Source organism: Malus sylvestris, chromosome 9 (genome assembly GCF_916048215.2).
Source record: "Malus sylvestris chromosome 9, drMalSylv7.2, whole genome shotgun sequence".
Classification (NCBI taxonomy): domain Eukaryota; kingdom Viridiplantae; phylum Streptophyta; class Magnoliopsida; order Rosales; family Rosaceae; genus Malus; species Malus sylvestris.
The window spans coordinates 31,360,128-31,377,724 of record NC_062268.1 but is presented as its reverse complement, the minus strand read 5'-3'; the positions used below and the strand labels follow the sequence as shown (position 1 = coordinate 31,377,724).

Here is a 17,597-nt window from a genome sequence, read left to right as displayed (position 1 = left end):
GTATGACTGTTGCAAACTAGCAGTTTTCTTGGTTGGTTTCTAACACTTCGTTGGGGTGGCATTTTGGATTTTATTGTGTATAATGGTTTTCCAACTAACCCTAGCCCCCATATTAGATCTCAGCTGACTTTAGAATGTGTAAAAGAATAATTTTTTTTTTGTTTGTTTCATAAACGATAAGATAATTTATATTAATTTATTTAAATTATGAGAATGGAGAATGTTTGAACCTAAGACACAATATCTTGAAGAGAAGTTCTATACACCAAGGCAACCTACCATCATACTACTATATTCGGGATTGGGAAACAATCAAATATTAGATCTCAGATGCAGAGTTAAATACTCTTAACCATTGAGACTAGTCCCTTGCGTTTAGAAAAAGGATGTTTTTGTTAGTAACTACGTGAGGGAAAACGCACATAGGAAGCCTTTAGTCAGCCCTAGCAGTGATGGAGTACGGTATGTGCAAATTTGTTAGAATCTTTAACTTCATGGTTTGTGACAAGGTGATATTCCAAATACATTTAAGTTATGGGGAGTGTGATTCAAACTTCAATGCAAAGAAACGGTCACATTGCCTTAGTTAATTCGTCTTACTCACATCTGGAGCATAAACATTTTATCAGATTCTTTGTTAGTTATAAACATTAATTGTGTACTTATCAGAATGCCCTTCTCACATTTTGAATTTTGAAGTAAATTTAGGTGTTTAGAGTGTAAACATAGAGGCAGAAGAAGAGAAGATCGCAATGATAGGAAATGTAGAGTTTTCTACTTCAATTACAACGTTGGTGAGAGCTGGCAAACATCCAGAGCCTTGGCCTCTGTTAAAGTTTGAGAGAGAAGGGCTTTGGTCCACTACTAATAGCATTAGTATTGTCTCTATTTAATTATTTGTGCAATCAATAGGTGTGAGGTTTTTATGCAAAAGACCTCGATACAATTAAAAGTAGAATCATTTAATAAAAGTTGTGATTTATTTTGTAAGAAGAACGATGTGGGACCTTTTGCTTTATTTAACATTGCCCCCTCACGTCGAACTGCTTTGGAGTTGGCTAGATGTGGAGCTACATCGATTATGTTTGTAAGTGAACCCAATAATTTAGGCCCAAATCTGAAAACCCACTCTGGTACCATGAAGAAAGTTGAAATTCTAGTATCAGAGTAGGTTGTTCCTCATGTGGAGCCCAACGGCCACACTTAAGGGGGCGTGTGGAGAGTATCATCCTTCATCGGAGAAACGAGAGATCTTGAATGTGCTTATAAGTAGTTGAACTATTTTCCATATTACTAATTAGTTTTATTGAGGAACCCAACTTTCTTTAGTCTCCAAGTTCCAACCAACAAATGATCCACACCAACGGAGATCGCAGAAGAGCAAGCACCACCACCACCAACCAAATATGATTGGCAGTGAAAGGACAAAATTTTGAATTCGATCACATTTTTGTGGACAGAAATGGAAATGGAAATGCAATTGGAGCTGATGGCAATTTTTTTTCTATGATGGGCAATAATGCAAGTTTTCATGGCAATGGAGGACTTGGATTTGCAGGATTTCCCAACTCACATTCACACCACCGCACTAATTAAGTAATTATTCATCTGATCCACCTTTATCGGCACCACCCAGCTCCTCTGTCTACTTTGATGGCACATATACGGAAGGGTAATTGGGATAAAAAAAGTGAAATCGAATTCTGATCACGGAATATTCTGGTGTTTACTAAATATTGGGGAATTAAAAATTTGGAGGGACTCATGCAAATTTTGGGATCCAACACTAAAATTTAGAGAAATCGGATTTCCTACATTTTGGTGGGAATTAAATTCCAGATTATTGAGGGAATCGGAATGAATTTTTCCTTCCCATTATACCCTCACTTATTTCTAAATTAACCCGACACCAAATTTTGTTCTCTCAGCAAAAAAAAATCAAGTATTAAAAATAAAAAGAATTAAAGTTTTTCTAATAAAATAAAGTTTTACAAAAAAAATAAATAAAAAATAATTTGCATATGAAATAGAGTAAATTGTACAAATGGTCCCTCAACTTTAGTCAAATTGGAGCAATGGTCCCTCAACTAAAAATCCATTACCATTGGTCCCTCAACTTATCAAAATGTGTAGCTATAGTCATTTTCATCAATTTTGTCAAAATTTTGTCAAAATAAGCTATGTTGGAATGACTATTTATATAATTAGGGTCCCTTAACTCATCAAAGTGTATAATTATGGTTCTTTTCGTCAACTATGTCAAAAAATTTGTTAAAACGAGTTATATTGGAAGGACCATTGCTACAATTGGGTTAAAGTTAAAGGACCATTTCTCCACTTGAATTAAAGTTCAGGGACCAATGGTAATGAATTTTTAGTTGAGGGACCATAGCTGCACGTTTTGATAAGTTGATGGACCAAAGGTAATGAATTTTTAGTCGAGGGACCATTGCTCCACTTTGATTAAAGTTGAGGGACCATTTGTACAATTTACTCTATGAAATAAATCACTAGAATAGGATCATTTTAATAATCACATTAATTTTAATTTCAATTCATGTGAATTAGTAAACCGCTTATATGGTCCAGTACTATTCCTACTCGAACTTTTGATAATTTTAGTAAACTGTTTCATCAGGAATTTGATTTTGATTCCCCACCATTTTAGCTTAGGCTTAATTCAATTTCTCCAAATTTAATTACAATTACGTGAACAAGCCCTTAGCTAGTTAACTAAATTGACATTACAGGACTTCCTCACACAATGATACCGGAACTACGTAGATGTCCGTCCCACTTCGTGAGAGGAAGTCCGACGCGAATGTTACAAGTCCTGCATAACCATTTTGTTGTTGCAGAGAAGATTTCAACCCCAACACTCAAGCCGGAAGGTTACGACGAATTAAGAAACAGAGAGAATAGGAACGGGGGCTGCTGATTCTCAATTCCAGGGAGAATAGCACTGATAGAGTAATGTTTGTTGAGCAAAACAAATAGACGGAGAAATGGATCAAACATCTACACAATTTAATCTACAGCTCTGTCATCTGTTAAAAGTTAAAAAGTGTGACTACTTGATACGTTGATCAACTTGTTCATCTGAAATTTGGACAAACATAACTTACCGTACAAGAAACAAGGCTCAAGATTTGTGCTACATGGTACAAATCGCATCGCCGTCATTTCCCAGTTGCATCTGTAACCTAAATCCTAATCTGCATATGTATTTCATCAGTTTCGTGCTGGATTATATCGTATATACAGATCAACGTGTCACCGATCAAACTTCACAGCGATGCTCTGCAGAGGGTTTCCAGGAAGCAGGAAGAATTGCAAGCTCCATTTTAACTGTAGTTTATAGGCAGATCAACTCTTGGTCACACCTGTCGCGAATTCTCAACACATGCCTTATATGGCTGGTGAACGGCATTTCCCTGCTGTTGTACATTTAGTCACTTTCGAATCGCTATTTACAAAGTGACTTTCCAGGAAACCTAGCTTGGACATAATGAAAGCTGAGGTAACATTATTTGTCACGTCCTTCACTACAATTTTCACCAACGAATAACTCAATCAAGGACATATGCACTGAGCTCACTAGAATTCTGTATACACACATCTAGGTTCAGTTGCCCGGCTGCGGTGAGAAAACAAAATGGAACCAGAAGAAAGTCCATTGGGCGAAATCCTTCCACCCCGCCCGGAAAGTTTTCTGCCACTGATTTTAATCTGAGAGAACTGCTTCCACGTATTGATACAAGGTCATACGCAAACCTTTCCCCTGAAGAAATTGGTCTGATTGAAGTTATCATGATTGTGTTTCCAATACTTTCTGTACCCTTGTTGAGTAGAAAGAGAGCGCCATCCTCCTCTGCTTGAAGAACAAGAAATTGTTCGTTTATCCCCAATGAGACAGCTAAAGGGGTGTTGTACCTGAAACGCCTTCCAGAATCCCAATGCTTACTGCTGAAATGCAGTGACAACTGTTCAAATGAGCTTACAAAGTTGCAGTCTGGAAGTGGGCATGGACATGGTGCATAGATGCATGTTTCTTCATGGTCAATATTCTTCATGTAATCCACTATTTCCTCACACCCATACTCTCTGTTGCGACACGGTGTTCTGACTGATTCAACTACTAGTTCAATGTCACCACACACACTGTCCTTATTCCCAACAAAGACTAGCATATTTTCCTGTAGAAACATATTAACGAAGATTATTTACAACAAGATAATGCGGGACAAAACAGTTAAAGATTCAAAATTGGTAACATAACTGTTACTGACGTATTGATTTACTTGTGTAACCAAGACATCCTAGTAAACAGAACTCTCATTATATTTTTTTCTGTCTTTTCTTCTCTCTTTAAAGCACATTAGGTTAGGACCCAAAATTTATCACTTCGATTACCAAACATTGCAAATATCACAACGGTTTCCTGTTACACTTACACTAACCTTGGGAAGAGAACTCTATCAAGGGAAATGACAGAGCAAGACAATGGACAGAAAATAAATTTAAATCTTCTATTTCTATTGTTGTTTCCTTTTTCGCTTCTTTTCCTCAAACTTTTCATGGCAGGATGATCTGTTATTGATTGCTTTTCTCACATTCAGGGTTATCTGCTAGTTCACTACTACGTACTTGAAACACATAAAGGGAAAATACTACAAAAGCTTAAAAATGACAAACAAACAAAATCATCATATCCAAGAGAAGACATGGAATATGGAAGGAATAAGTGAAAAAGCAGTGAATTTATGACCTCCTCTGAAGTAATTTCACCAATCTGCTCTTCAACTTACAGAGTACATAAGCACATTGTAAATATTTATGTCATTTTCTTTCCCTACAGTTAATAAGAGAATATTAATTGAGCGCAGTGGCGTTCTAACAGAAGACTTGGCGCAAAAACCAGCACAGTGCCGTTCTAGGATTCATACAACCGACCATGATTGGTGGGATTAAGGCTTTGTTGTTGTTGTTGTACAGTTAATAAGTGAATTACCAGATGGTGCAACAACAAAATGAAAATGAGAAACCTCATTAAGAGGCAGTCCCAAAAACAAGTATGAGTTTTTGCGGGTTCATAATCTGTCGAGGGAAGATATGTTGGTAAACAATTACAACAGAAGAAAGAGTTTTTTTTTGGTGAGTACATGAATTCATTAAGAGACTCAGGGACAAGGCAAACCCAGGAAGCAAGAACAAAAGAACAACAACAAAGGGATAGCAAAAAACAAACCTACCTGCCAGAGCAGCTAATGCAAAAAAGCCAAAAGACAGACATGAGAAAGGAGAAACCAATCACCACAGCTAACCAACCAACCAAACCAAGGAAAATAAGCCCAACAAGGAGAGCATCATGCCCAACCCCATTGTTGGACAACAAGCATAATCTATCCATCATTACCTTGTTCTCCTTATGCTCAAGGAGAGTATCATCCTCAACCCCATGATTTGTACTGCATGCTGGTGGTGGCCTATCCAATTGGCCCATACACTCGCAAGAATCCATATCAAGACACCTCTCCTTGCACACCACCTGCAAAGGAGCAACAAGCATTGAGAACCCAATATATGGCTTTGTATCAAACTTTCCAAATGTAAATGTACCTCCCCGCATCCATAGCCACCAAGCTCTCTTTCCCGCTTCTCCCTTTCAGTAATCTCGTCCTCACCCCATGAAGATAAGGATGGAACAAGGGCAGGGGCCAATGCACCATTCTCCTCAACAGAGATGCCTTCATAATAAAAGAGCTGAGAAAACATAAGATTTCAGAAAATACTGTTTGGTTTGTACCAATAACTAAGATGAATTCAATTTTAGGAGTATTTTACCTGGAGAAACAAAAGACAGCCACCCACCGCACGTTGCTTCCCTTGACGAAAACGAGATACCTCGCAAACTAGCCGGTCAAGTAAGAATTTCCCCCAATTGTACTGATGGACAACTTCCATATTTGTCAAAAAGTGAAGGAATGAAGGGCTAACATCCAGCCTTGCTGTTGGGGACAAAAGCGTGCCCAGTGCATAGAGGACAAACGATCTCTTAAATTCCTCTCCTGCTTCAGGCTCTGCCAACCTCTCCTCTAGGAGTCTGACTGAAATACCATGATTTGTAGCATCATAACTGTGCCGCAAATCCGCAATCAAGTCATCAGACCCTGAGTTTACCACATCCTTCCCACTAGCTGCTAATCCCATCACAAGCTCCACATCTTTTGGTGTTATAGGAATACGCTCACCACAAATCTCCAAGCTACGTCGTGTAGTGTTAAACCTCTCCAGGAGCCAAAGACACAAGCTGCGGCGGAGAGTTCGGCATCTGAGGTCAAGAAGGCTCCCAAATCCCATGCTTTTCACTGCAGCCTTCTGTTCATTTGTAAGACGTTGTATCACATTGAATAAGCGGCCAGGAGAACATCTTGTGACTAGTTTAGCCTGCATTGTCAAAGCTAAAGATTCAGCCAGTCCAAAGAACAAATAAACAACTGTCACAAGAAAACAAAAGATACCTGTTTTCTTGGCTTAGGAGTGCGGGTTGGAGCTGTACTCAAGTAGTTATCCCACACTTCACGAGCACGCCTTGTGTATTTTTCTTTCTCATCAAGGCTCATAGACTTCCATGCATCTGAAGCTGCCTTCGTGGCCTGAAATAAAAGGTCATGATTTCTTAATATATTTTAATTGCACTATGAAAGTAGATTAGGCGCTGCCAAACATTTGGAGAGTAAAGAGAACGAGACTCACAGCTTTAAGGCCAGAGGATTCAGGATGGGAAGCGCTGTATTCCTTGATGAAATCCCGACTATAAAAGTTGGTTTCAACATTTGCAATCAATATGTGGAGAAGAAGACATACAGTAATATGAAAGGAATTTAAGTTACAGAAACTGATTGTTACCTAAAATACACCCATGAGCATGCAGGACGAGGAGTGGTAACTTGCTTCTTCTTCTTCCATTTGGTCTTCCCTTGTAACACAACATTTTCTTCAGCACTTACCATCATAACATCTCCTTCATTTGGCACCTGGGGATTTGGATTTAGAAAAGAAGCATAAAATAAAATAAAACAAGCAAGCAAGCAATTTGAGCTAGTGAAGATCTTCTATATAGGAAAACCAATACAATAAGAACAAAAGAAAATGGTACAGCGGTAAATGTGTTTCTTTTATAGGCAAACCAATACACAGAAAATTTAGACTGAATACTAAGTTGCTTTCTTTTGTTGACAAAACAGTAGTTGCCACTTTTTTTTTTCAGTTGGACCATATGAAGCACTGATTCGTCACATCCGGGTACGGAGACATTTCCGATTCTCCACCGATTCGCATCGACTCGCGAATCATGAAACAGCTACTTCCAATACGCAGCGGGTTTGACCTGCTCTGCTTTCATTCTTGCCCTCGTCGTTCTTAGGAGCTCTGAAAGTCGAATCGTATTGTAGCGCCGTCCCTGTACCTGTATCTGTGCTTCATAGCTTGGACCACTTAAGTTTAATGTATTCATTTAGTTTAGGTCACAAACATTTAGAATAAGTCACAACTTTCATTCTAGATTTACGTTTTTGTCCATGCCTTTGTCAAAAAAATGTCCTGAATTTGCTACTACTATTAACCCTAAATATAAAAATGTTGAGTATTTAAATTTAAAAAAATGTTACATTTAGTAGGTAATCTCAGTTATCCCATATAACGGGTCACTTTCCACAAAGATTTGGATGCACCTTATAAAAAACTACATGCATGTATGTCTCTCTGTGTCTAAGTTTGTGAGTATCTGAGTTATTAGTTCTACTTCCAGAAGGTTTCATACATGGTAGGTAGTTGGCCAGAGACATCATAAACTATGTGAAATAGGCTGCTTTTACAAGTATTGTGCTGTGTTTTAAGTTTAGGTGCAAGAATTCTGGGTCTTGAATATGCACTATAAGAAATTGTTCCTACGTCATTTATGCATTACTCTGCTCCAACCCCACAACATGTTTCCATAAGCAGCAGCTCTACCAATCATTTCATAATTACGAATAAGCAAGACACGAAGCAAGGACCAATTGATTCCCGAGAACTACCACTACACTGCATTGCAGCCCAGCCAGACCCTAGGGCTATCCAAACGATAAGTTTGTTCGAAAATCTATCCACCCATTCTTTGCTGAATGGAATATATGTCTTTCTTATAAAGCACCATGATTCACCAAACGATAAGCAGCCATCGTGCTTCAACAGACAGCAGTTCAACGCTAACTAAACAGCAAACTATAAGTAGCCATAATGCTCTTCAGTAATAAGTCCGAGGCTCTAGAAACAGTTCGATCAGCGAAAACTAAACAGCAACCTCAGCCACCGAGAATTAAACTCTTAAAGGAAATAAACAAGATTCCTTAAGTGTTTAACATTATAAATATCAAACCTTTTTTCTCTTTTTCTAGGCACCTTATGGTTTTCAAAGTTACGCATTGCGATATTGTTTTCCCTTTGTTTCTATAACGTAATCACAACTCTTAGATTTCTTTCAAAAATTCAAAATTGAAACTTTACAGAATATAGGATGCTTCAATTCAGAAATCAGTGGTATAGCAAGAGGTATGTAAACCCCATCAAAACCCATCGCTCAAAGTAATCAGATTTCAATCTCTAATCATTCTAAATTCTCTTTCCGCTTAATCTAACTACATCAAACAATTGAATTCACATATCAATCAAACTATCCAAACAGTGCGTGCCCAAATGCATAAGGGTTACCAGAAGTGCTTTTCTGGGTCTCATTCCATTGCAAAAACTGCAATTATACATTCATCAATAAGTAACGAACCCAAAATCATCACACACACAATCAATACGTAATAAAATTTTGCGGAGTTTGAGAAGCCGTACTATTTTCGGAGATTTTCGGAGATTTGCGGAGATTTGCAGCCTGCGGTTGAGGTCAAGAGGGCGAACTGGGAAGGAGAATTCAAAAAAGCTAGGGTTTCGAGAAAGTAACGAGAGATTGCTGAATGCCAGTGGGAATCGAACGAGAAAGAAACAAACTGGATTTTCGCTATGGAGTTTCGTTTTCCTTTCACATTTAGCAGGTGAGTAACTAGTCTTCTTTTTATTCTTTTTTTTTTTCTTTTAACAGAATGATATTTGCTTTTTAGATTTTGTCTTTAAAATAAAAATTCGTTAATTTAGATCCTTGAATTGAATAAAAAGGTAGACAATTGGTTCTTACAGTTAACTTCCGTATTATTTTTTGAGAGAAAATAGGTATTCATTGATTCGATAATGATATAAGCGCATAAGAAGAGAATATGGCGTATTAAAGGGTTTCAATAAAAACATTGCTAGGAACTTCAATCCGATCGGAAGAAAAAAGAGCGTTTCACATCAAGAAAATTACAAAGCTATGCTATCCTTGAACATAAGATCAGTGATTACATCAAGAGATTCCTCAAACCACATCATTTGTTAATCCAAGAATAAACCCAATCTAGCCAACCCGTATGCAATCTTGTTAGCCTCCCTTTAAGTAAAAGTCAGCCTTGTGTGGGGAATCGAACGCAAGTTGTGTCGAGCATCATTCACCAAATGTCGCAAAGGAGACATATCATCCTCTGTATTACGTTGTAGCGCCGTAAGAACCAACTATGCATCTCCTTCGAACTCCACTGATGCGGCATGCACATCTCGTGCAAACATTACTGTTGAACGAGCTGCCATCATCTCAGCCATCAAAGGCGAAGAAACTCCAGCTTGCTTGAGTGCCATCGCTGCCACAAACTCTCCCATTTCATCTCTGAACACCAAGCCCACTCCTCCTGTTTCGCCATTTTCCTCCAACGCCCCATCGAAATTGCATTTCAACCCCCCAACCTCAGGCTTCTTCCACTTCTTTGCAGTAACTTGCTTTATTGCCATTTTCTTTCCGTGCCATTTTTTGTATTTATGCGACCAAGCTTGAATGCTACGATGGATATCCATTGGCTGCTGTGAGACTCCACTCCAATAAAAGGAGCTGTGTTCCTACCAAATACTCCAAATGAGCATCAAAACCATATCAAAGCTCTCCCTTGCCATTGCGTGAGTCCGAAAATAGGGAAGGGGAAGGATCTTCTTCAGTGAATCCCTCTTGTTCATGTCTTGTCTAGTCCCCTTCGTTTAAGAAGTTGTTTCCATTTCTACATCTGTTTCTTTCACTCTTTCCCCCATTTCTTCCGTTTCTAAGGTTTCTAAGGTTTCTAAGGTTTCTTGGTAATAATGGGTGACAGTATTATGCTTAAATAGTAGACACAGGTAATAAATAAGATATTATTGAAGTTTTGAGTCATTGAACTTCTCAATTCTGACACAAGGTACTTATTAGATCTAATAAGTACATTAGATCTAATAGAATTATTTAGCTGTATCCAGCCTAATACCAACCCATTTCATGAATAAAATGTGACAAATTTCACAAAACATACATGAGGCATCCGTGATGATTCTCCATTTTAACAGATTCGCCCTTGTTGGTAATGCATCCATACAACTCCGTCATACACAAATTTTAACTTTTCCTAGTACACAAGCCCTCCATGAAGCTTTCCACAAGAATTTTGTTTCAGGTCCCAAAGAAGACCCCCTCGGTTCATTTCCTGTTACCTCCTCACAAGTACGTGCCAAATGATAACCACTTCGTGTAGAGAACTTCCGTACTATTTTTCAAAAAAAAAAGTTTTATGTATGAAATTTCGTTAGTTTGATGATACGGCCACATGTGGGTCCCACATATCCAATTATACGAGCCATGTGGGATCCACATGTGCCATTATCTAACTAACAAATTTGTTTTACATAACCACAAAAGACCAATTGTAAATGTTTTGTTATATTCAATGATCTAAATTAACATATTTTTAGGATCCAATCATACAAACTCACATGCATTGGATCCTATTAAAACTCTGAAATTAAGCAAGTTTAGGCAAATACTACTAGAATAAGTGACCTCCTGAAAGGCTGAAAGTCCTCGTGTTGCATCCCCACCCCTTTTGTTCAAAAAATAAAATAAAAATCAACAAAATTTTTAATTCAAAGAAGAATATTGCCACTTTTTATTTTATTTTGTCAAACGATAAATTTTGTTAGATAGGTCACCAAAGGGATTTGAACCCACGCCGTCATGTAAGGGCTCAACACTTTTCACCACTATGGTAAAGGGCCACTTGCAAATATTGCCACTGAGAGAGAACAATCTGCAAGCACATAGACCTTTATGTGCTAATCTGCTGCATGTGTTTTTAAGTGAAAATCATATTTTTCATGTTTTTTTTTTATTTGGCTTTGATTCAAAATCAACTACGGCCACTTAGTACTACTATCTAATGGTTTTCTTTTTCACTTGAAAGTGAGAGGTCTTAGATTCGATTCTCGCCAAAGGCAATTTTCAACCTAATTATTGCTAACCTATTGTGAGGCTAAGTTATCCCTCTCTCTTAGTGTAGACAATATCGTTTGTTAAAAAAGAAAATTGAAATCAATTATGAAAATATGCCTTGTGATTAGTGTAATTGGTTGATTTTTGAAAATCATTACATTTCATATTATTCTTAATCGTGTTAGTTTCTTAAAAAGCTCAACAAGAAAGTAATCGATGGCCATGTTAATTGTTGTACCACTTCCACTCGAAAATTGAAGAGAGATCGAGTAATAAAGTGCAAAGGCATAACTGCCTACTAGTATATGTGTCTAGTTGATGAGTTCTATAAGTCTTCCTATTCTCATTTCTCTTAGTGCCTGTCCTAGTTGGAAGCTCGAGGACTTTTCGAGCGGTGAGTTTTACTTCACTAAATCCTACATCCGGTGTGCACATTTTATTTGTTTATTTAACTGCATGTTTAAGATATTTTTGTATGTTATGAGTGTGAAAATTAAACTAGTACTCATCCCAAGACTTTCAGATTCCCTTTCTATTCCATTAATAAAGAATAAGAAATTGAAAGCACACAGTTCAATATCTTAATAGATAGCGTGTCAGATTTTTACTCATGCATCTCAAGTTCGAAATTTGATAATGGTTACACAACACTGAAATCTAAGTGGTAATCAATGGAGCACATTACCAAATTACGTTACCAAATTAAACTAAAGGAACAAGAGTCTTTTATCCCCCCGCATTTAAGGAATTTCAACCCATTTTTCCACTTTCAGGTAAAAAATCATAAGTTCGAATCTAGCAAATAACGCATTTGAAACTAATTTATTCCCCGGCCTTCTAATGTAAATATATCATTATATATCATTAGATGGGAATAAAAAGAATTTTTTTACCCAAAAAATAAATAAACATAACCAATTCTCAACCATATTTATCTTCAATCTTAATACAAACAATGGTGCTTTGTTTCTGTTGTCCGGATTTCTACTTCATCGGTTCTTTTTTACATGGGACATGGTTTTCAGGCATACTGCTGCTGGTCCTAATCACAGATTCACAGAACCGAAAAATAATACAGAAAAGAACCAACAACTCAGCGACTTATTGCATACATGTACATATCGAGAGGCATAACCGGTGGGTGTGGGTGTGGGTGTGGGTGTGGGTGTGACCGCGGGCACAGTCAGTAACAAGAAATGAAGTCCATAAGAAGAAAAGGCCATCTTCAGTAACATTTAGAAACATTAAAAACAGCGGATCCAACAGTTCAGAGTGATATCGGTATTTTGAGGATACGCCTTTACGACCAATGGTTTAAGTAAAACCATGCTATTCATTTTATACTACAGCCTTTGGTATGGGGCGGATTAGGCCATAGTAAGTTTGAGGGGGGGGGGCTTACCTTTATGCCATATGCGGAGATCCATCTTGAGGCTGCCACCATTTTCGAAAAAACCACATGGGATTATCAAGTGATCTGTCGAAGAAGGGTTGCTAACCTGGCCAGGAATGCTCTTTGCGAAAGACTGAAGTCTGAGACTACTTCCCTTTCCATTCTTGGTTCGAGCAAGAAGATCATAGTAGAAGCCTCCCATGAAGCTGGGTTGAATACAACTAATTGACACTATATTTCCAAGACTTTCTTCCACGTTGTCGAGGATAAATAATGTGCCATCATTCTGTTCTTGAAGAGTATGGGATTTTTCCTTGTGAAATAACGTGATGGAAAAAACACAGTTGTACCGGAAGCGCGTTGCAGAGTTCACATGATTACTGCTGAAGTGTTGGTACAACTGCTTGCTTGGAGAGACAAAGTTGCATCCTGACTGGGGGCATGAACAAGGTGAAAATATACATGCCTTTTCATGTTCATTTTTCTTGTTGTAAGTCATCGACTCTTTGCAGCCATGCTTGATGTTTTGACATGAAACTCTTATTGCTTCCAGAACGTTCTCAATGGCTCGGCAACGATTATAACCAATGGGCCAGGAGCAGGTGGGACATTTATTTTTACTCTTGGTGCAGCAAGAGGAGCAAGCTATATGCCCGTTTTCACACTGAATTCCAGAAAAGCATTTAAAAGTTAGAGGTTTGATTAATTAACTTGAAAAGCCTCGTTTGGTATAAAGGATTGTATTGGACCAAGGTAATATTTTCAACGTTTGTTGAAGGAAGAAATGGAAGGTCCAACTTGGAGGTAGAAGATGGATTGCTCAGTAGAAAACTTATCCATTCCAATCCCCTCCAAAACGGTAGGATTAGAAGAGAGAAGCTTCCTGCATGCCTAATCCCCTCAAGGTGAAAATTCATTCTCCTCTACCTTCAAAATGCCTTGAATTTAGAGGATTCTCAATTCCAATCCAATACTAATGACCAAACGAGGCCTAAGGCATGAATTATGTGCCTGGAAGGGATATCAAGAGCGAAATAGATACAAATAAACTAAGCCTCTTTAGTTCAATTTTACATAAGCAAAGTAGCACTGTCACCCTATGATACTTATATTACTCAGTTTATGTACTCTTATATATCTTGCACTGGCAAATAGAGAGAGAGAGAGAGAGAGAGGAAGAAGAAGAAGAAGAATATTTAAGACAGAAAACCAGAACAACTAACTAGCAATCTCTATAAAATTAAGAGTCACCGAAAACTAAAAATAACAGGCTACCACAACAAGAATCTAGGACACAACTTTCCAATTGGACAGTACAACAGAAAAGGATAGTCTATAAGTTCTGGAGAACCTAAGCCCATAAAGCTGCCCAAATTCAGACTCTCACACACAAATTATCCACCTCCTCCCCGCTAAACATGGTCAAAATATCACATATATGTCTTTCAACCCAAAGTACCACAACACACTTCCCTTGAAAAAAAAAAAAGAGATACCTCTCACACTAAAAGCAGCTGATGAACGTGGAATCATTCAACTAAAATCAGCCTCCCCGAACATCCTAGACTACAAAGACAATGAAACAGGACAAGGATGAAGCAAATGGTCCAAATCCAGACCCACTTTTACACATAGCACACCAATAATTAGAGCTTGCTCAAGTAATTCAAGACAATACAGGTTATTAAGGAAGTTACCACTATTCCTAATGCTTTTGCGCTTACGACACCTTTCTTCTTCCTTTGCAGAAAAACTTTCCTGTGTTTTCATGAATTTTTAAGCCGCATATAGCATAATTGAAAGCGTTTGGGTCATGTCATGCCCATCGTTAATTCAGGTTCCAGATCCAAAGTTATTGTACTTGTGTCCTAAAGTTATGAAAACATGTAACTAACAACCGACCACAATAAAAGATTAGGGTCTTTTTTTATTACCAAAAACTTCCGAGGTCAGAAATCCATTTGTTTACAGCAACCCCAACAAAACAAGATCAAATAAAAACTAGCCATAGGAACAAAAGAAAAGAGAAGCACCAAATAAAATAGCTGTCTTCCAATCTAGCAACAAGGTAGGCAAACTCACACCCCTATAATCATTAGACACTGAGACCCGAAGAGGTGATAAAATTAACACCAATCAGATGCCCAAAGAGAGGAGTGCATCTAGATTCCAGAATGCTGCTTTTATTTTTACATCAAAATAGAGCAGTTTTATTAATGATGAGAATTATTATTCAGGCTCCAAGCTTTCTACTAACCAACTCGGAGAAAGAAGATTGCTCTTTGCCAAGTCAATGGATCTTTTATGTGCAAAGACGCTACGAGTGTCTTTTAACCCCAGATGAAGCTTTAAGCAAAGTTATTAGTCAAAACCTTGGAATTGCTCAACTTCTAACCAAAACCACTCAACTCTCAGACATGCTAAGCCTCAAACCAAGGGCAACGTGTGGCATGGTGGTGTGGTTCAAGCCAAGGAGGAGTCTTTGTTTGTAAGGAGACCAGTTAGACTAATGAGGAGTCCCTGATGAAGTTTGGTTGTGTTGTACTTTTATGCGCAAACGGAATCGAATTCTAACAAAGTACCAATATCAATGTCGTAGGTGAAAGCTAAAACAAACAATCTCAAACTAACACGAGATTTACGTGGTTCGGCGTAAAGCCTACGTCCACGGGCGAAGCACTGCAAGGAATTTCACTAAACAAACGGAGATTACAAAAGAGTATTTAAACTCTCACAACCCAAATCCCACAAATTACAAACCCTAAACCAAACGAGTAGAGAACTCAAAACAAATGGAGAAGATTCTCCCAAATTGCTCTCTAACTCACAAACTCACAAATTGACTCTCACCAAATTGCCACACGAATGAGTCACACAAAATACACTAACCCTAAGGTCCTATTTATAGTGCATAGTACTTAGGTTACAATAGGAATCCTAATAGGAAATAAATTCAAATCCTAATCAAATAGGTAATTAACAAAATCTCTCCACCAAGGAAACTAACTAAGAAGTTAAAACCAAACCCAAATAGGACACCAAAACCAAATAGGTAACACAAACCTAATTTATTGCATCATCCTAATTTTGAGCCAAAACCCTAACATGCTGCAAATCATAATCTTGGAGGAGTTTTAGAGAGGGTGCTGTTTTAGACCAAGTAGTATCCTTTTACTAGGCAAACGTACATATTGACTAATAGACAACAAACAAGTATAAAAACATGTTGCTTCAAAAAGGTACGTGATAAATTTATCGAAAAACACCTTGAAAATTACTACAACTTTATTGCATCACTAATCACCATGGGAGGTCCCATAATCAATTCACAATAAACCACGAATTTGGATGCAGTTAGTTGTCTTGAGACTAAGTTATTTGGATCTTTCCTTGGGGGGTAATCTTTGTCCCTTATCATTTTGGGATCCGTGTTAGCAAAAATTAGGTTCTCATTACAAAAACCAAAGGAGAATGGTCGGGCATAAAACTTGGAAACTTAGGGAAGAGAAATACAGCTTTACTGGGAAAGTGGCTGACTTTCCTTAAAGAGCAACACTCTTGTGCGCATCAGTCAATGACAGTAAATAAGGAGCTCATGCCAATGTCCCTTGAAGTACCCCTCTCAGGGGTATCCTTTTCTCTCTCTATTCTAAAGTTTGTGGTAGGTAGACTTTTATATGCATTAACCCCCTAAACCATATTGCCGCAAGCACTTACCTAAGAACACTAAGAAACTACATCAATACAATGACGATCCTAAATCAAATTCAATCAGGATTGAATTATAGGATGTTCTAAGTTTCAGCATATAAACAAGACATTTAAATTAGCCCCCAAACCATATCGCCGCAAGAGCTAACCTCAAAACAAGGAAAAAACTACATCACTACATTCAAAATCCCCGATCGAATTCAACCGGAATTGAATTGTTGACGATTCTAAATCCTAGCAGACAAATCACGAGAATTTCCTAATCTGATACACGAATCAAAGCAAACAAACGAACGGCTCATATAAAATCGCAGACAATAGATTCTCAGTGCAGACCCAACATGAGAAACGAAAAGGGCTACCAATTCAAATCTGGGAGAGAGCATACCTGGTAGACAGGGACCGTCAAGGGCTCACAGCAAATGAAACAATCAAGGACGTCTGAGTCGGTTAGGGTGAAGACAACAGAGGCATCGATGGCGGTGGCGGTGGCGGGGGCGGGGGCGGGGGCGGGTGAGATGGAAGGAGGAGCCTCTTGGACTCCGGCGGCGGTGGCGGTGGATGCAAGGCTGCCCGAAGCAGAACCTACTTGACGGTCGTTGTCTCTTGCGAGGTACTGGGCAAGAGAACGAACGAGAAGCCGCCGCGGAATGCGTGGTGGTGATTGGGGTAAGATGGTAATTTCAGCTGCTTCTTCCTCTTCATCACTTTGGTCGCTGTCTCCGGTGTCGGCGTCTTCATTTCCAGGACTTTCTTCGTCGTCGTCTTCTTCTACATCGTTTTCGCTCTCACTATCATCTTCTTCTGCGGATACTCGTTCATCTTCTTCCTCGACGATCTGTAGCTGTTGTGGTGGTTCTGGTGGCGGCGGCGGCGGTTGTACGATTCTGGTGGGGGTGCTGGCGGAGGTGGATGCGTTAAATCGACGAGAATTCAGACCGTTCAGACGAGGTCTTTTGTGCCTGGGGCTGCGGGATCCCTCGCCTTCTCCGTCCTCATCTCCGCCTAACGAGAATCTCGCCATTCCTCTCTCTCAGTCTCACTCTCCCCAATAAAATAAGAGAAATTTAGAAATAAGCCAATTTG

At 38.6% G+C, this 17,597-nt stretch overlaps 1 protein-coding gene and 1 pseudogene across 1 annotated transcript; both read right to left on the bottom strand.

The window, feature by feature from the left end:
• Positions 1-3,006: 3,006 nt before the first annotated feature.
• Positions 3,007-9,106, bottom strand: LOC126582106 (uncharacterized). Its single transcript, XM_050246108.1, has 9 exons — positions 8,884-9,106; positions 8,752-8,788; positions 6,910-7,037; positions 6,757-6,814; positions 6,522-6,656; positions 5,845-6,447; positions 5,620-5,763; positions 5,417-5,548; positions 3,007-4,196 (listed from the first exon to the last, which is right to left on the bottom strand). Exons 2-9 carry the CDS (start codon positions 8,773-8,775, stop codon positions 3,570-3,572), a joined length of 1,851 nt encoding a protein of 616 aa, XP_050102065.1. The 5' UTR covers positions 8,776-8,788; positions 8,884-9,106; the 3' UTR covers positions 3,007-3,569.
• Positions 9,107-12,308: 3,202 nt separating this feature from the next.
• Positions 12,309-17,597, bottom strand: LOC126582107 (E3 ubiquitin-protein ligase SINA-like 10; annotated as a pseudogene).